General features: G+C 42.3%; 2 protein-coding genes and 1 non-coding gene across 3 annotated transcripts in view; 2 read left to right on the forward strand and 1 right to left on the reverse strand.

Moving 5' to 3' along the window:
- Positions 1-17,566, reverse strand: part of LOC133359963 (receptor-type tyrosine-protein phosphatase beta-like) — a 41,356-nt gene extending 23,790 nt beyond the window's left edge. Inside the window, exons 1-3 of the mRNA XM_061578529.1 lie at positions 17,405-17,566; positions 17,034-17,129; positions 2,796-2,829 (exon numbers count right to left, since the gene is read on the reverse strand). Coding sequence (XP_061434513.1) covers positions 2,796-2,829; positions 17,034-17,111 — 112 coding nt within the window. The 5' untranslated portion in view covers positions 17,112-17,129; positions 17,405-17,566. The remainder of the gene's footprint in view (positions 1-2,795; positions 2,830-17,033; positions 17,130-17,404) is intronic.
- Positions 1-20,962, forward strand: part of LOC133359832 (receptor-type tyrosine-protein phosphatase beta-like) — a 425,084-nt gene that overhangs the window by 200,382 nt on the left and 203,740 nt on the right. The gene's annotated exons all lie outside the window — the stretch shown is intronic.
- TRNAS-GCU (transfer RNA serine (anticodon GCU)) lies at positions 13,602-13,683 on the forward strand. Its single transcript has one exon. It is a non-coding gene; the product is annotated as a tRNA-Ser (tRNA).

Genomic DNA, 20,962 nt, shown 5'->3' on the forward strand with positions numbered 1-20,962 from the left:
TCACCACGACAAGCGGACTGAGAAACGAACGAACTGTAACCAATGTTTAACAAGTTCTGGCCAGCTGTCCTCAGCCAGCAGTGGACGTCAGGGATCGTAATTGATTTATCGTCACCTGAATAACATGTTGCGTCCGTAAACCCTACTCCAACCGACACAGCCAATTTAATGAAGTTGCCTCGTGATTACCGGTGCTTTGGAGAGCCAATGTCGCAATATTTCACTATTGGATATTGTTCGCTGATTCGCTGATAGTTACAGCCACCATCATTAGGCCGTTTCCACAATTCCTGAAACCGGCTGATTTTTCTGGTTACATCAGCGAACCGGCAAAGAACCCACTCGTTAAAATGCTTATGCAACATGCGACAAAAAAAATTAATGGGCCGCGTTGGGTGGTGGACGGCTTTTACGACACAAGTTTGGTCAGATAATTGCATGGCCCACTCCAAAAATACATGATAAATCGTATTGACTGCGGAAACCAGCGTGTTAGGTTAATACATTTCAACAATACGACGATCAGCATTGCATGAGTTGTCCACAAATATTTAATTAAATGTGCATCGTTTGTTTGATGCCATTGACATTTTCTTGGTTCTTTCGGAAAAGTCACGTAGATAGAAAATAAAAATTATAAAATAAAAAAATAAATAGAAAATAATAAAAGCAAAAAACCCACGATGTTTCGATCGCAACACAAGCGGTCTGCATCAGGCGGAGAGAAAAAAACGCTCGTGTTGCGATCGAAACGTCATGGGTTTTTTTCTTTTTATTATTTTCAATTTATTTTCATTTTTTATTTTATTTTACTATTATATTTTTTCTATCTACGTGACTTTATCAAAATAACCAAGAACATGAATTCCTGCAGTCACGAAAGTTTTAAGTCTAAATTTCTGATATTTAAAGTTCAACCTCAGTTTGACGTCAGCCATGAGGAGACTAACCTTTGATCTTTACAATCGATGACGCAGATGTTGTCAGTTACACAATTTATAATCAAGTTAATCAATTATCACAAAAAAACCGCGAACATTTTGCAAAGCACAAATAATACATATTCATTTTGACCTTAAATTTATTTGGTTTGTTGTTTTATATAACAAAAATGCTTTGCATACCAATCGCGATAGAACAATTTAACAAAACAGATTAAACACGTATCTTGGACCTTACCTTAAACGATATCTCATGGTTTTCCACACCACGACAACCTTAGGACAACTCCATTTTCACGAAGGCAATGCTTCCTCCATCATAAATACAAGGAGTTGAAAATGTTAAACTGCATCTCGCACCATTAAGGAATCGCTCGCGCTGTGTTCTTGTCTTCAGGTCTCCTTGTTTCCTCTTGTGCTCATGTTCTTGTCTAGTTGCGTCTGGATCTCTCAGGGTCTCAAGAGTCTCTTTATCTCTGTGTTTATCCCTGCGTGCCTCTGTCTCCATTTTTTGCCTCCGATTATTCCCATGTCTGCTGTTTTCATTCTTTGCCTGCCCTCTCTGTGTTCATCTCTCACACATTCTCTTGTTGTCCCTCTGCGTCTGTCTGTCTCGTTTTCCCTATGCCTGTCTCTCTAGGCCTGTCTCAAAGGCGGCTGTGTACGATGATAGCCTCATCACCGACCCCATCATGTGCCATTCCGGCCTTCATAGGCGCTGCTACTCGCTAACAGCACTTTCCCCAACAGTTTGTTAAGTTAATACGGGGAATCTTTGTTTCTGCGTCTGTGTGCCCATCTCCTTCCCTCTCTCATTGTCTCCATGTCAGTGGCGTATTAGCTACATCAGCTCAGGGGGTGCGGAAATCGATCAGGTGGGGCCCCAAATAGTGCGATTGTCTCTTCGCACGGTGGCACATAGAGGCTATTCGATATCGTAGCTCTTTTTGTCCTAACCACATCGTAATTACACTCACGTTGTCTCAAATATTTAACGCTGTAGGGGCGCTCAGTCTTTGCAAAATGCATTCACTGCAGCTCCGTAGTGCTTCTTTGAAATATAGTTGTCGCGTATCTAATGAAATAAATATCCCAGAAACGGAGCTCTATTGTGAAAGCATTTTCATGAAAATATATTGAAACCGCAATTGACACTGTTATCGAAAACAAATCTTATTGTGGTTGTCAAGAGGGCCCCAACTCATAGCTTTGGCTACCAGGGGGCCAAGGCGACCCCTGCCCCCACGCTAGGCGCCATGGTGGCTAGGATATATTAACTACCTCACCTGCTATTATGAGGTCGTGGGTTTCATCCCGACCATGACGCCTGTATATTTGGAGTTTGAATTCTCTTTTCTCGTGGGCGTGTGTATTTTTGAACCTGGTCCTCTGGTTTTTCCCTCCACATTTAGGATCAACATTAATGCATTTAGAGTATTTTGCTGCTGCTTTAATTTTACACGTTCAGCTATAATTTGTGATAGCCAGGTCACTTCTGAAAAAGAGCGATATAGCTCAATGGGCCTTACCTGGTAAATAACAAACAATTTTTCGCTTATAGTTACGCTACTGCTTCGTGCGTGTCCTATCTGTTTGGCTAGCATATTGTCTGTGTTTGTGTTCTATCTCTTTGGCTCGTCTGTGTGTATGTTATCTGTTTGGCTCGCATCTTTTATCTGTGTGTGTGTCCTATCTGTTTCGCTAGCATCTTGTCTGAGCGTGTCTCTGTATATCTCCATCTCTCGGATCCTCCTTCTCCGCGTTTGCCCAAAAATATATTTTGTGTCGCTGACCGTGAGCACATGAAATGGCGAGGCGATGTTTTACAGGGCAATCAATGGTTGCAGGGCTTACCTGATATCTGACAACCATTTGCAACTCTTGCAACCTAGGGCAACAACAACCGCACCATTAAAATGTAGCATACATCATTGTAACGTCAGCTTGTTAATAACGAATTTACTCACCGATACTGTCATATTCATAATAACGTTTTTTTGGGTTTAGATCACGTAAGTATAAATGTGTCGTTAACCCGCCACCACCCAACACAGCCAATTAGTAAGGTTTGCCACAAAAAGTTTGTCAAAAAATTTAATCGATGCTGTAATCACCAGCGAAATTTCACAGTACTCTAATTGCAAATGTTATGGATTTAGCCTCCAACACACCAGTGTGCTTAAGTAGTAACTAATAGGCACGTTTTGTGCAAGTGTCAAACTTTACTAATTGGCTATGTCGGGCGGTGGGAGGTTAATGACGCATTTATACTTACGGGATCTCACCCAAAAACATTGATTATTAACAATACTGTAATTTCCATCAGATGTATTGCCATTGTTTATCATCGGCACCATGTTACAACAATTAAGCATCTAATTATAACTTCGCAGACCAGTGCAACTCATCGTGTCAGAGCAGCCAATGGCAACGGATGCCACCGAGCTACTTCCGATCTCTTCAAGCGATCTCTATTTTACACAGCAGGGGGCAGCACTTTCACACCCCCCTGCCACAGAGCACCATTTGTGATGGGAGCAGAGTAGAATAAGTCAGGTATGGACCTATTATTTGGGTATTTCGGTAAAGTTACGTAGATAGGTTTCTTCCTGATGACGAACGCTTGTGTTGCAATCGAAACGTTGTAGTTTTTTTTGTTATTTTTAGTTTTTTTTTTGAACCTATCTCCGTGACTTTACTGAAAGACCCAAATAATTTGAATTCCTGCAGTCACGCAAGCTTTAAGTCAAGGTATGGACCTGTCTGAGGCTCAATAATTTGGTTTAATGTGATCTTTCCAGATCTGGCTGCGGACTTTAAGGTCAGATTCTTTTTTCCAATGTTACAATACATTTTTGTTTCTCAAGGAGTATGCTTTTGTACTCGGAGGGCTAAGGTAGTTCTAAAAGTGGTGAGAGTTCAGATTTATAACATGAACAGTGTGGTGGTATTGTAGCGCAGTCTATGAAGCACCTCTCGGTTAGCACGGTTGGCTATGTACGGTGTGAAATAAGTTCACCATACATACACATACGAAGCAAGATCGAGTGATAGAATGTGGGCACAGGGCATTGAAAGAGACGAATTCCTTTGGATATTAGCGCAATTGGTTACATATGGAGCAAAAGAAGTTCAACATATATACTTAACAGAGAATTTAATGGGGTGGTCGTCGTTAAAAGTGAAATAAATGGTGCTGAGAGCGATATGAATCTGTGTTACAAATCAGAATAAGAATATTTATGTGTACTGGACGAATCCGATGAAATCTAAGCTCTTTTTCACAGATGTCGGGCAATTAACCGAGAGGTGCTTCATAACCACGATATGAGTGTAAAGCATAGTAGAGGTAATCAAATAACTTTGATTTTTTTTTACAAATAAAAATGAACTTTTTCTTATTTTACCAGGTAAAGACCACTGGGCTATTAGCTTCTTTTTCAAAAGCGACCTGTCCAGAAATGATAGCTCAACGAAGTGGCTTATCATATGGACATTTACAGTAGCACAATAATCTAAATAATCTAAACGCATGTTTAAAGAAGTGGAAAAAAAAACCGTAGGACCCAGAGAAAAAAATCCACATGACCATGGGAAAAAACTTCAAACTCCAAATATGCATGCATCAGGGTGGGAATTGAACCGACAGGAGAGGAAAATAACATCACACCACCCAAACGACCGTGGCACTGTAATAGAGCGATAAAGTCGAACACCCGACGAAATTACCGATCCGAGATTTGCCCACAGATGAAATCAAGTGGGCGTGGTGTTAGTCGAAGGGGCGTTTCAATGGCCAAATATTGTTGTGGCTCGTGAATCCAGGCTAATTGTAATCGATTCTGCTGAGTCGATCGAGCACCCAGCCCAAAGTTGCTTGGGCAGCCATCCTGAAATTATACGATTTTATCTTAAACTACCAGGAAGTACCCGGCTTTGTGCGGGGGGGGGTAATCTTTTTCAAAACGTGCCTTTTCTTAAAAACATAATACATACGTACTCAAATACTAAGCTATTGTGAAAAAACGGCATTCCATTAGTCTGTCCATTTGTCCGTCAGCAAATTTATAATAGGCTTGCAGAAGTGCTGAATTAAAAAGTAATATAAAGTGGGGGGTAAATAGTTGATCTAAAAGGTTTCAAAAAATTGTAGACACACCCCCCCACCCGCTAAAAAAATATTTTACCCCCCTGTATATACAATGGAGTCAGTAGTATCTAGTGACTCTATATTATTATCTATTGACTATATCAGTATCTACTGACTCTATTGCAGTATCTGCTGACTCTGTAGTTGTATTTACTGACTTTACAGTAGTATCTATTGAGTAAAGTTGTATATACTGACTATAGCAGGATCTACTGACTGTATAGTATCTAGTAACGGTAGTATTATCCACTGATTCTACAGTAGTATCTACCGACTCTATAGTCGTATATACTGAATGTATAGTAGTATCCACTGACTATAGTAGTAACTGCTAACTCTATAGTAGTATCTGCTGACACTATATTAGTATTCACCAACTCTCGAGTAGCATATACCGACTCTATAGGAGCATCTACCGACTCTATAGTAGTATCTACCGACTCTATAGTAGTACCTACTGACTCTACAGTAGTATCTAATGACTATATTAGTACTCTAGAGTAGTCTCTACTGATTATAGTAGTAACTACTAATTATATAGTAGTATCTGCTGACTCTATAGCAGTAGCTACTGACTCTATAGTCGCATATACTGACTGTCGTAGTATCTACTGACTATACAGTTGTATCTACTGAGTCTACAGTAGTATCTATTTACTGAAGTAGTATATACCGACTCTACAGTAGTATCTATTGACTCTATAGTAGGATCAACTGAGTCTACAGTAGTCTCTACTGACTGTAGTAGTATCTACCGACTTTACAGAAGTATATATTGACTCTATAGTAGTATCTACCGACTCTGCAGTAGTAACTACTGACTCTATAGTCAAATCTATCGACTCCACAATAGTATGTACCGACTCTATCGTCTATAATAGTATCTAGTGACTCTACAATAGTATGTACTAACTGTAGTAGTTTATACCGAGCCTATAATAGTATCTACCGACTCTATTGAAATATCTACTAACTCTACAGTAATATTATTTGGTTCTTTCGGTTAAGTCACGTCTAAAGATAAAATAATAAATTAAATTAAATAATAGAATACGACGTTTCGATTGCAACACAAGCAATCATCATCAGGTATAATGAAATAGCGACATAAAATCTAACCAGAAAACTATAGACAGACATATTAGCAGACAGATATCACCAAGATACATAGAGAGAGCAACACAGGTAACAGAGAGAGGTGGTCGTCTCTGTGGGGTGGCCTTAAATAGACAGAGGGGGGCGGAGGCAGAGAGAGGGAGGGGGTTAGAGAAAAAAATAGCATATCAATGAGTGGACAACAAAACGTGGTGCTGCAAGTGCGATGACACGGCAAGCAAGCCTGAAAATCAGGAGAAGGACACACTAAAATTAAATAACCTAGTAAAATATCGAAATGTAATGTAATACAACACAGAGGGTCGGTCAACACACAATTAACGCATAGCCTGGTTGATTACGTATTTCAAAGATTGCTAAGTTAGAATTTAAGTGTGAACATTCCAAAGAGAGGACACAGGCAGAGAGAACAAGTAGTCAGAGAGAGAGAAAAAAGAAGATAAGTTTAAAACTTCCCCGTAGAAGTGGTTCAATCTTAATTTTTAGAACTTTCGTGACTGTGGGGTGGCCTTAAATAGACAGAGGGGGGGCGGAGGCAGAGACGACCACCTCTCTCTGTTACCTGTGTTGCTCTCTCTATGTATCTTGGTGATATCTGTCTGCTAATATGTCTGTCTATAGTTTTCTGGTTAGATTTTATGTCGCTATTTCATTATACCTGATGATGATTGCTTGTGTTGCAATCGAAACGTCGTATTCTATTATTTAATTTAATTTATTATTTTATCTTTAGACGTGACTTAACCGAAAGAACCAAATAATAATTCCTGCAGTCACGAAAGTTCTAAAAATTAAGATTTCTACAGTAATATCTACAGCCTCTATAGCAGTATCTACAAACTCAACAGTAGTATCTACTGATTCTATAGTAGTATCTACGAGCTCTACAGTAGTATCTACTGACTATATTAGTATCTACTAACTCTACAGTAGTATATACTGATTCTATAGTAGTATCTACCGACTCTACAGGAGTAACTGCAAACATTGGGGTTGGGGGGGGGAAGAGGACATCACACTGTTCAGAATTTACCTCAGTTTTGGGCTCCTGTGTCTTTACACTCTTTTATTATGTTTATTTACACGCTTTTGTTTATTTACACGCTTTTATTTAACTCTGTCTGTTGCATCCTCAAATCTTGTAAGTACATTTTACCCACTTCCCAATGTGGTATCGACTGCAAACTTGGTATACTTATGTCATACTGATAACAATACTATATTCTACCATAAAAAATGAAATAAAACATGTATTTTAAAACATTCTTTTAGACGCTTTTTATAAACTCACTCTTTTGTTGTCATATCCTCAAATCTTGTAACTCAATTTTAACCCACTTCCCAATGTCGTATCGACTGCAAACTTGGTATACGTATGTTTCGGCTTCATATGTTGTGTTTCGGCTTGGGTCCACCGTATTTTCCCGCATATAACCCGCGGGGTATACCACTTTTTACAACAAAACAAGGCCCTGCGGAGTATATGGAGGTGCGGGCTATCCCAAAAATATTTTACACGTGTGACATGTCATAACTCGTTAATTTTTTTCATGGTAGGACTATCCACTAAGCAACACTTACCTTTGACTTAAGCACTGCTGAATAAACCACTCGCACTAATATTGCACATGTTATCACGTTTTAAATTATTCGAATTGTTTGTACAATAAAACGACAATGTTTGAAGTGGGCGTACTTTGTTTACTGGCGACGGGAGAGCTGGGGGGGGGGAGAGAGGGGGGGGGCAACGGCGTTACGGTAGTGCCGCTATTGTCTGCGCAATGCGCAATCTACCAGTGCTAAAACTGTACTTGCTTATCTACCAGTTATGTGTTACTTATTTATTGGATACTTACTTTTGTTACTTATTTACTGTTTTAAGTTCACTCGTTTCCGGTTAGTTGTTTTCTTTGTGCACGTTATGATTTTAATGTTAACAATTGATAGTGGAATGTATTACAAATGTAAACTTCGTATTAATATGATGGAATTAATCTGCGGTAATGACGTTAAAGATATTAATGCATGCGGGGTATATGGAGGTGCGGGCTATCTGAAATTGGTTTGACACCCAACGCTTTTTTTGCGGGATCTATGCGTCTGCAGGTTATATGCGTGTGCGGGCTATATGCGGGAAAATACTGTAATTGTCCACTCTCAACTCACGTTGGCTGTAAATCACCACAGTCCCTTACGTTATGGCAAGCTTCGAGGCCACTTCCTGAGGTCGTGGAGTTCTGCCATTACTCGTACGATTCATTTCATTAAAGAGTGTTTTAAAAAAAGTATTTTAAATATTATTTATTTATTCTCCTTTTTTACGCGAAGGAGAACATCTCTCCCGTCGCCGCTGAGCGAGCTCGTGTGCGTTGCTGGGGGCAACCGCGAGTCACAGTTTCTGCGCATGCGCAGATGCATGCTTTGGCACCGCGATCAGCGTAATAATATATTTAAAAAATCTAGAACTATTACCCTCTACGGGGAGGAATTCCACCTATCTGTTAGAGTTTTAACAGACAACGAGACAAGAAGTCAAAGCTTCTCGAGACGCTGGCCTTCCTCAAGAGATGCCGAGATAACAAGGTAATTACCCATTGCTTTCACACTCACATCTGCTGCTGTGTCCTCACCGAACTCTAAACAGATTTTATTTAAAGCTTGCCTATCAATAATCTCGGAGAGAATAAGGTTACTCTGATCTGAACTCGATAATTTAGACAAGACTTTCTTACAAACACATTTAATGTTAAGACAAAAAATGTCCCCTTCCGATTGGAACCACGTTGACAACATGACTTCTGCTTCTGCTGACTCAATGTCAGCCAAATGCAAAGCTAACCTGATTTCTAAATTCAACCTCCTATCTAAGAATAAACCAGAGCCACACATCACAAAGCTGGATGTCAACAAGACCGTTATTAATCAGAGTAACATCCTAATTTCTGACAATCTGAAAACGGTACTGGCCAGAGGACTAAATTTCGCTGTCACCCCTAAATATATACCAGTAGAGGATGTGATTTCTCAGATTGATGTAGCCCTCAGAGGCATAGGACACATCCATGCGGATGTAGCAAGAGCTGAAATAGCCACTATTCTTAAGAATGCTAAGAAACCCACTCGTAACAATAGCAAAAACGAATGCTGTGAACTCGCGGACCTAAAAATGAGAGATGATATAGTCATCCTCTCGGCAGACAAGGGCATTGCCACGGTCATCATGGATAAAGATTCATACAACAACAAAATCCTGGACCTACTTAATGATGGGAGTTACTCCAAAATTTAAAACCATCCTACTAACAGCCTAACGACAAAAACTAACAAAATCATCACGAGTTCGACTTCCCTAATCGAACCAACCAAACGTCCCTCTCTAAAACCATCGGCGGCAAGACCTCCCAGACTCTGGTCTTCCCAAGATTCATAAATAAGGCACCCCGCTACGAGCCATCGTGTCGACGATCAACTCTCCTACCTACAAACTAGCCCGGGTTCTATCAGATACTCTGCTTCCCTTCACAGGCAAGACCTCTTCGGCAGTACTCAACTCAACCCAATTAGTCTCTATGGTCAAGGACATGGTACTATCTCCTGATGATATCCTCGTCAGTTTTGATGTAGTATCTCTGTTTACCAAAGTCCCAGTACCTGACACCCTAACAATAATTGAGGACTTGGTCCAACATGGATTGAATTCGGATGTACCTGCGCTGGTTAGGCATTGCCTCACCAACACTTATTTTACCTGGAATGGCACCTTCTACAAACAGAATGAGGGTACCCCTATGGGCTCCCCCTTGTCACCAGTGATAGCCAACATGTTCATGGAAAAGTTTGAATCAGACGTCATCCAGACATCCACCCTGCGTCCTTCCCTGTGGAAGAGGTATGTGGATGACATATTCGTCATTTGGCCACATGGCCTCCCAGCATTGAACCACCTCTTGGACCACATCAATTCCAGACACCCATCCATCAGATTCACCATGGAAATGGAGAAAGATGGTAATCTACCATTCTTAGATATTCTGTTTGAGAGGAGACCTGACAGATCCTTGGGACATTCTGTCTACAGGAAAGCCACCCACACAGATTCCTACTTGAAACCTGATTCCCACCACCAACCATCTCAAAATAATTATCTAATCAAAACGCTATACCACAGAGCTCATAGCATTTCTGACCAACACCACCTGACCAGTGAATTAAGACATGTACATCTGACCATCAGGATGAACGGATACCCTGACCGCACCATCCGCCAAGCTGTTTCTCCCACCATACAGAAACAGCCACATGAAACTCCGATCAAAACTATCACGTTGCCATACATAGCAGACATGACCAAAAAGATCTCCAAAATTCTAAACAAACATAAGATCCAAGTCCGATTCAATACAGTACATAAAATCCGTGATCTAATTCCATCTGTGAAATATGTCATTCCTGACTTACAATACCCTGGAGTCTACAAACCGAGTTGCAGTTGTGGTGATTGCTACATTGGAGAAACGAAACGTCATATCTCTGATTGTGTCCGCGAGCACAAGTCAGATCTGAAACACGGCAAAACGGATTCTTCCGCCGTTGCCGATCATTGCTACAACGCTGTGGGCTCTCGTGAAATTGTCTTTTCCGAGACCAAGGTGCTCTGCAAACCTCCTGGCTACCATCAAAGGTTTGTACACGAAGCCATCCAAATATACAAACACAGACATAATTTCAACCGTGATGATGGGTACAAACGTAGTAATCATTGGAAAGATGTTATTAACCATGAAAAAAGATTTAACTACACATATTTGGACCATCTTATTTGACAGGCACTATTCTTCAGTTACCGTATAGTTTCTTCTTCTTTTTCACACACTAGTTTTCCTACTTTAAGTTTTACCACACATATCTAAAATTAATCCCAGCAATGTAGCAAAAGGGCTGTTTCATCTGCGTAACAAAGGCTCAGTCCCATTCACAGCAGCCACACTTTTACATCAGCCACACCTTAACAACTCTTAGAACCTCCCAGTCCAACCAGTCTACACAACAAAGGCTCATACCTAACAGCGTGCTTTAGCCGCACCGAACCTCACAATAATAATATTCAGGGCCTACCTTGGCTCCTCCCACCCTCAACCAGTATATATACAAGGACTGTTTTCTTGGAATTTCTCTTACTTGATACAGCTATCATGCTGTAACGGTTCCACCTGAAGACGGAGGCTTGTGTTGCCTCCGAAACGTCGTGATTTTTATTTTATTTTTATTTTACTTTTATTAATTAAAAATTTTTACCTACGTGACTTTACCGAAAAAACCTAAGAATATTATAAAGTGTGATTTAATTAGTTTACATTTCATGGAGGGGGAAAAACAAAGAGCGCTTTTTCGTCCGAGGGCTTTGTGCGTTATATCTGTGTACTTTGTTAAAACGTCAACCCGACAGTTTTTCAGTTAAAATCGTTGCAAGGCGTGTGCACAGACAGACAGACAAAAAAATACGTTTATAGGTAAGATTACATTTTGCGGTTCAAATATATAAAACTACTGTTTCAATGTGGGATGTTTATGTAAACATCGATGTTTATGTTACGCTAACGTTCGATTTTATCATAGCCGCGATTTAGTCTATTCCTTTAACTTGATTTTGTGAAAAAGTTTGTATTAAACTTCAGTGAGTGCAAATGAAGACAAACACACACCGCAGAGAAAAACAAACATAAAGCCACATGCATAAGGCGTAAAGTCAGAACTTCACTCCCGCCTATGGCCCTACACAATTCTGACACACAGTCCACCGATTCCATTTCTGCAAAGCACATCCACTCCAATGAACTTCAGCTGGGAGGCCAGCACTCAATTTTCAGCTGGCAGTCTTGTATGTATGATGAACTTCTTTCACACCGTACATAGCCAACCGTGCTAATCGGAGGTGCGAGAGGACAACAAATTAAAGAAAAAAAACTGTTCTAAAGAAATACGTTTTCAATCTAGATTCAAAAGTGCATCGTTCTAGTGGCTTTCTAATATCGTAAGGAAGAATGTTCCAGACGGCTTCAGAAGCGCATCTGAACGCGTGTGATGCGGTAAACGTCTTTGTCCGATGGCTAGCCAATAGCCGCAACGAAGATGACCGGAGGTCGTGCGATGGTTTATGATCCTTGAAATTAGCAAGGTATTGTGGTTCATTTGTGGCAAGCACTTTGTGTGCAGTGTCACTTTATAATATATTATTTCAGCAACCGTAAGACAATAGAACTCAGAAAACACTGCATGAACATGATCGGATATTGCAATACCCATCATGACACATGCCAAGTAATTGTGTACAACCTTAAGAAATGTTTTAGGGTGAAATCGCATAAATATAAATGTGTCGTTAAACCCGCCACTACCTGACAGCGCCAGTTAGTAAGGTTTGTCACGTCAACAAAACGTGCCAATTAGTTACAAGTTCAGAATACCGGTCTGTTGTAGTGTAAACCGACATTTACAATTCAAGTACAGAGATTCCCCAATTTACGATGGTCCGACTTACGATATTTTTGACTTACGATGGGGTCGTCGTAACGCATCTCCATCGTAAGTAGAGGACTACCTGGACTACGTTTCACCTGTCTTAAATATATCAGTGAAGGTGATGTCACCACTGTGGGCTTAGCAGGTGCGAAGACCAGAGAGGGGTTAAAGTAGTTACATACGTTACAATAGAGCATGTTAATCAGTTAATTTACTGTACCTATTATTGTTTTGGGTTATTCACAGTTAATCGACATACATAATGTATGTACATTATATTAATCTAAGATCATGCAGATAATATGCAGTACCTATTATCGGCTGCTCAAAGTTCATCAACATACAATGGCGGGTTTAAGGTGACATTTATATTTATGCGATCTAACGCAAAACCCTTCATTGTGGATAATATTGGTCGCGAATGCCTACTGCTCCATGTTAATTGTGTACACGCCTCAGCTTGGTAGTGTTTGCTGAGGGTAGAGCGGCCTGGGCTGGATACTCGGTCCAGCCCGCTCCCCCTGGTCCCCACAAGACGCCGCTCTCCATTGCCTGTGGCTGCTGTGGCTACACAGTCTGTTTTTTTAATCCTTTATATTAAGTTCACTTGCTTGCTTGCGTGCTTACGACCGTGCAAATCTTTCGGTCGTTTTTTAACCCACTTCCCGTGATCCAATCGAGCTGACATTTTCCACACAGACTCGTTGTGCGTGACAATTTATTTTCGTGAAAATGTTTTTCCAAAATGTTACACTTTTTAGGAAAAAATAATGGTATGACTCTGTGTGTGTGGGGAGGGGGTCTGTTTGTATGTATGTGCGTGCAAGTCTTCATCCTGGTTCTGGTTGTATGTGCTTGCGTGTGTGAGTGCGTGAGACGAGGTGGCCGAGTGGTTAAGGCGATGGACTGCTAATCCATTGTCCTCTGCACGCGTGGGTTCAAATCCCACCTTCGTCGCGATTTTTTTTTAATCCTTTATATTAAGTTCACTTGCTTGCGCGCTTACGACCGTGCAAATCTTTCGGTCGTTTTTTTACCCACTTCCCGTGATTCAATCGAGCTGACATTTTGCACACAGACTCGTTGTGCGTGACAATACATTTTCGTGAAAAATTTTTTCAATAATTTTACACTTTTTAGGAAAAAAAAATTATATGTAATTACCAATTGCTTAATGGTGGTAGGCAATCATCTGACCCATAGGTGGCAGCCATCTCAAGCCAGAGGACGAGAGGACTCTAGCCGCCACGCATATAAAGGATTTATAGTGAAAAACTTTGCTTTTACGGGTTAATTTTTTATCTAACGAGTCAAAGGTGAGTGATGGAGAAGATGTGGCGGTAATGGAAGTAGGATTGGTTTTAACACACGACCGAATAAGGGGCCGTCCATAAATGACGTCACGCGAATTTGGACGATTTTTGACCCCCCCTCGCCCCATCGTCAGACCCCCCCTCAAATTTGACGTCACAAAGCTCTGCCCCCCCTCCCCCCCAAAATAAAACATGCTTCAAATCGCTTTAAACTATTGTCATTGTAGTGCGTATTTAATCTGCCACTGCACTCTGATGTTGTAGGAGAAAACATTGATTAAAACGTCTATTTAATTAGGTATAACGTGTTGTCTATACAGTATGTATTTAAAGTTGCGCATTTTGATGTGACGTCACATTTCTCAAACCTACCCTTCCCTTCGTCACACATCGTCACAAATGTCTGACCCCACCCCTAGGTGCGTGACGTCATTTATGGACGGCCCCTAACTCTTAGATGCATATCTAAGAGTTATTTTAAGCTACAGGTGACAGGTGGAGATCATATCAAACGAACAATGTCATGGCATTGCAGAATATTGTAGGCTGGAGGAAAATATAAAACAATTTGGGAGGTTCAATTGTTTGAGAAAGTATAGAGGTGTGTCTCCATGGATGGGGAGGCGACCCCGATGGTGGAACTCGGCTCGCTGGCTGAGCGGCATGGAGCGTTGCTCTTCATCGACGAGTGCCACGTTGATGGTGCATTAAAGTGGGGGAGAAGACTAGTCGAGTGAGGGATTCAACCAGCAGTGGAGAGATTGGGTGGTGGTGCATTATAGTGGAGGAGGCTAGTGGAGTGAGGGATTTATCCAGCAGTGGAGAGACCCTGGCTGACGATGCCGATGGTGTCTTAGAGGGGGGAGGTTGGGGGAGTTGAGGAATTCATCCAGCAGTGGATGCCTATACAGAACTAAATTGATAGGTTCTGGAGAGCTGAGGAGTTAAAAATAAACCCTTACCGCCAATTGGTAAGATAAAAAAAACCGACATCAGAATCCATTCCTCTTCATTCATGTAAAATAAGGGTAATCGATATAAATAAAGATTGGCGGAGAAGATTAGCGAAGTGAGGTATTCATCCAGCAGTGGACGTATAAAAACAAGCTCTAGCGTACTTCCTGACAAGGTAGAAAGCTGAAATTTTGTGCACGGGTAGCTTTTATGACACAAACAACGGGGGAAATCTGAGTTGTGTCATTTTAAGGCATCTAATTCTGGATTTTAAGTGCCCCATGAACATGTTTGTGTGCGTGGTGTCATTCAGAAACCGTTCAAAATATAACATGGCGGATTTTTTTCTTTGGCAGATCGTTAAAAAAAGAAATACAATTAAAGCGAGAACCATTGGAGTTCTGTATTTGATTGTTCTTGAGATTTTTAAGATTCAAGCGGGTTTAATGGAAATTCCGCATTTTATGATGTTCACATCTGAATAATTTTAAAACGGTACAAGATATGAGAGCTTCTTCTCAGATAATTAAGATCTATACTTTTTTGTTCATTCTAATACGAAAATAATGGAATATTTATATTGAGCTGTCTCCGATGGGTACGTCTTTAAGTATTAAAAGTTGAATCAACCTGTCAACAATTTATTTAGTGGAAAATACACATTTTGGGAGTAGTTAGTGTCTAATCGTAGATACAAAATAAATCACAGGTTAATTATTATATTTATTGAAAACTTTTGCCTTGCAAAGACGGGCTTTATGAACTAGTAAGAATGTAATAAACAAACATCAACAATACCTGATGTTTCGATTTAAAGCTTTCGTGACTGCAGGGATTCATCTTCTTGGTTCTTTCGGTAAAGTCACGTAGAATGTAAATAATAAAATAATAAAAATAAAACATAATAAAATAATTCTCACGACGTTCTCCACCTGAGGACGGCTGCTTGCGTTGTGGCCGAAACGTCATGATAATTATTTTATTATGTATTATTTTTATTATTTTATTATTTATATTCTACGTGACTTTACCGAAAGAACCAAGAAGATGAATACCTGATGTATAGGAATTTGCACGTTAATCGCTATTGTCGATGCATTGCCAATATATCCATGGATTGAGTGATTATGTGACACACTCCCCCTACATTTGATTGGCTAATATCAGCAAGTTCCGTGATTCAGTCGCAGTCTGCTTTTATTGTACCACAGCGCCCCTTAAATAAAATAAAAAGATTTAAGTTAAAATTGCTTTAGTGCATCCATTCTCCAGCTTGGTAAGGCAGTAAAACCACAGCAAAAACAGTCCCAGACCACACCAAGACAACACACATTCGCTCAATTAAATTGTACGCTAAAATTAAACGATCAATACATTTATAAGAATCAAATTTACAAATCGCATTTGCAAACGTGACTGCTGTGTCCAGGGCACTAATCTTCTGCTCCAGAATATTATTTTGAAGGACGAAGTGTGATGCTAATGAACGATAATGAGTCATTCTCCACGTGGGATAAGAGGAAACCGGAGCACCCGGAAAAAAACACCACACCTTACGCGAGGGGGCAACGCTCTATCCCCCCCCCCCCCCACTGTACAGATGGAACCAGATTAGGAGTAATCCACCTGCTGTGCTGCCTTCTGCTAGGACAGCCAGCAGTATAATTACCTCATCGATGTCCACTCACAGGTACAAGGTTAGGGAGTGTGGAACAGATGGAGATTAGTCCACATACTTTGCTGCTGTACTACCTTCTCCCGATAGAGCCAGGGTATAAGCTCCTCGTTGACTCCCACGGATGCGACAGAAGTTCAACAAACGACTAAAAGGGATGCCCATTTGTTAGTCGAAACGACGAGAGTCCACAAATCCTCAAACTGTCACGCAAACTATTGCATCCGTTGCTGATCCTTATTGTCCCTAAATCAAATCTCGTTTCAGTCCCCCCCCCACCGCCCCCCAACTCGGCCTCAAACATATGAAACGAATCATATTCCAGTCCCTTCGCCCCGATGCCCCGCAAGCAGTGTCGAACTTACCGTGCCGAGCGTCAGCATCAGCAGCAGCAGCTGCGATGATCCAGACAGAAGCCGGGACGGCGGAGCCAAGCGGCCCATGTCCACGCTTTCCCGGTGCTGAAAGGGAAGAAGGACCACTGGATAATTAGCTGTGGTATGTTTCTCCTTGGTCTAGGACTTTTATACTACTCAACTTTTTTTGCCTTCTACTCTCTCATATTTGTTTAAACAAAAACAAAATAAAACGTTCGGCAATGTGGACTCACTCCAGACGCCCAGTTTTGCCTCTGTCAAACATCGGGTATTTTACGTGGAGCCGACACATGGAGTTAAAAGTAATATTTTTTTTAAATGATATACTACAGATAAAGAATTGATGGGTATAAACTTGCCTGTTGCCGTTTTCTCGCCAGCCCGATGTCACCACGTATGTCGTGAGACAGCGATTTCGCTCAAAGGTGCGTTTCGTTGGCCAGACGAGGGGTTAAGTGGACAAACTGGAGGCGTACTCTGTAGCGAGTAATGATGATATTGGTCTGGACACAACCCGCAAGTGATGAATGCACCGTCAAGCATCAATGAGCCTCAAGTATCCAAGCGAGCAGCAGATTTCCTTGTTGTGTACTTTACATAGCACGTGATGATGATCTTGCTGTTTTCCCCGAGATGTCACCGACAGACGACAGCAAAACGATGGACCGGAATTGGAGAATGTTACACAAGTTGTAGACATCATTATTGTACGAAATGAAATGGTTTGTTTTGGGTTAGATCGCGTAAGTATAAATGTATCGTTAACTCACCACCAATGGATGCAGCCAATTAGTAATGGTTTGCAACGTAAACAAAACGTGCAAATTCGTGACCACTTCAGCCCACCGGTGTGTTGGAGAGTAAATCTAAAGCATTTGCAATTGGAGTACGGGACGTTTCCCTGGAAATTACATACAGCAGTATCATCGGATGATTTTACCACAATTCTGGCAAACCATACTAATTGGTTGCGTTGGGTGGTGGTGGGTCAACGACACACTTGTACTTACGCGATCTAACCCATAGCAACGTTTATAATGAACTAGCAGTAAGTACCTGGCGTTGCCCGGACGAAAAAGGCAGACACACACATGGACTTACAAAGAGACATCGACCCACACACATACAAATACATGGACTTACATGCACACACAAACATATGGACTCACACAGATATCGACTTTAGACACATAGATGTTGTTAAACACACAAATCGACTGACACACACATAGAGTTACACACACATATTGACTCACACATACATACATAGACTGAACAACAACAAGAACCGCCATTCACCACTAAGTGGCGGTGACGTCACCACAATGCTTGTGCCAGGCTATGTGCACCTTGAGGTCACGTGAAGTGTCGAACGCCCGCTGGCAGGAGGTCACGGGGCTGACCCAGATGGCACAGGTCGACTGACTGAGACGACTGGCAGATGCACCATCTGTGCCCCCTACTGTGGCAACTTGCTGTGCTTTAGCCACCCGGCGCTCCGCTCATTGTTGTGATCATCGCCCCTCCGCCCTCCGTTGTTGTTGGAGGGCGAATTCCTCCAACTGCCCAATAGCGTCCTTCAGGAGCCTCCTCAACAGAGGCTCAAAGATGACACCAAAAGACGCCAAAAAGCGTCATCTGGTCCAACACCATGTGAGACTAGGCTCTAAGAAAAGCCGTCTCGGGTATGGACCAATCAATTTCAAGGACAGTGAATATCATTATCAGAGTTGTCTCTTTTTGTTTGAATTTTGACTGCAAGTGTTGTGGTTATTGCAAACATTATCCCTTGTATATAGGTGTCAGTTACTATATCTTGCTACTGGCAAAGAAGGTCTCATAATGTAAAAGTCCACCCAGCTCCACGTCTTTCTGTACCACATCACTCCATCTCTTCTCTAGCCCGTGCCTCGCCCGTTTAGCCCCCTCGATCCGGCCGGACAAAAGATGTTTAGGCATGCGGTGGCTGGGCATGTGGGCTACGTGACTCATGCAATGCAGCCTTGCCTGCCGGAGGAGCTCACCAATGGGACTTTGTCCACATCTTTCAAGGATTTGTGAGCTCCTCACACAATGCAGCCTGGTTAAACCCAGGATGGATCGTAGGCAGGCCACCGTAAATGTTTATAACTGGCGAAGATGTTACATTAGGGGTATCCAAGTTTGGCAAGCGTACAGAAGGGAGGTAATGACTGTGACCGAGAAAACCTGACGCTTCGTGTGGAGTGATAGACCAGTGATAGCTTCCACATGTAGGGGTGTTACGGAGGGGCTGTATACAATGGGATCAGATGGGAAAGAAACACAGTGGGCGTGGCTATGTCGGTGCACGGGCAGGTGCTCCCAGCGACGTACGCATCGGGCAGCCTGGGGGGCTGACTCGGAGTGGGGGGTTTTGGTATAAAAGGGGATGAGCCGGAGGGCTCAGGGAGAGATGTTGAAGCTAACCAGTGAAGATCGAAGATCGTCATAGATAGAGCCCTGGACTCCCCTGGATCGCCGCCCTTGTCAGGGCCGGACAGGATCAAGCCAGCGGCGTGGTCCCGAGAGCCAGAGCCGGTGCTCTTGTAAGAGCTGGTCTGGGACTCTGGGTACCGTGAGCCCGACTTACCAGTGTCGGGCTAGCTAGCCTTCCCTAGCCCGTTAGTGGAGGACCCAGGGGTAGGCTAGGCGTAGCTAGAAGTGTATCCCCAGTTAGACGGGTGAGGGGGCCGATACCCCCTCCAGTGTTGTATGTCAGTGCTGTACTGTACCGACACGGAATAAATACGTGTGCCTCCAACCCCGGTGTCAAGGTCTCCTGGAACACGATTACACACATATCATCACGCAACCGATGAAAAGATAATGTGGCTTAACTGATTCGGAGTGAGACCTCTGCTGTTAAACCGGAGCTGGTCATTAGCACACTGCCAAGGTATGGGAAACTCTCCATTATCTCCACAACTGGCCCATCACCAATTGGGAGTTGAGGGGGTGGAGTGTCCAAGCCACGCACACAAAGCGACTAACACACACGCCCATGGACTGACACACACAGACATATAGACTCACACGCACAAACACATGGACTTACACACACACATTTGGACTCACACACGCATAGACATCTACTTTAGATACACACACATGCAGATACACACATATATCGACGTATCACACAAAGACATACGTGGACTCACACACACACATTGACGTAAACACACATATGTACTTACACACACATATCGACTAAGACACACACACATGGACTCAAATACACACATACATAGACTAACACATACATTGCCCGACACACACATACACATGGACTGTGACACAGACATCTACTTTAGATACACACACATGGATTAACACACACATATTGACTCACACACACGCATTGACTTACACACACACATCGAGTGACACACACACACATGTATGGACTTACACACACATGTGGACTAACACACACACATATGGACTGACACACACATATACATCGACGTACTCATGCACATCGACTGACACACATAGACACACAAACGCACATTGACTTACACACTCAGATGGAGCCATGCACACACGTCGATGAACACGCACACATGTGTAGGGGTTATTACGGGAGAAACGGCGGACAACAAACACAGGGCTGTCGGCACTCACATACACGGGGGGTCACACCGACGTCCGCATCAGTTATTGCCCACGCCCCCAGCCCTCGGAGGCGATCCCTATAAAAGGTGGAACCCAAAGAGCTCGAGTTCAGTTCGACACGAAGCTGACCAGTGAAGATCCAAGACTCGGAGATTAGGCCCTGGGACTCCCCGGTCTCGCCGTCCTTATAAGGGCCGAGCCGGGTAAGCCAGTGGCGCGGCCCAAGAGCTTCCAGACCGCTGCCCTTATCAGGGCAAGGCTGGTTAGCTGGTGCCGAG

This window comes from Lethenteron reissneri, chromosome 66, assembly GCF_015708825.2.
Source record: "Lethenteron reissneri isolate LAM-NWPU_2019-01 chromosome 66, ASM1570882v1, whole genome shotgun sequence".
In the NCBI taxonomy this organism is placed as follows: domain Eukaryota; kingdom Metazoa; phylum Chordata; class Hyperoartia; order Petromyzontiformes; family Petromyzontidae; genus Lethenteron; species Lethenteron reissneri.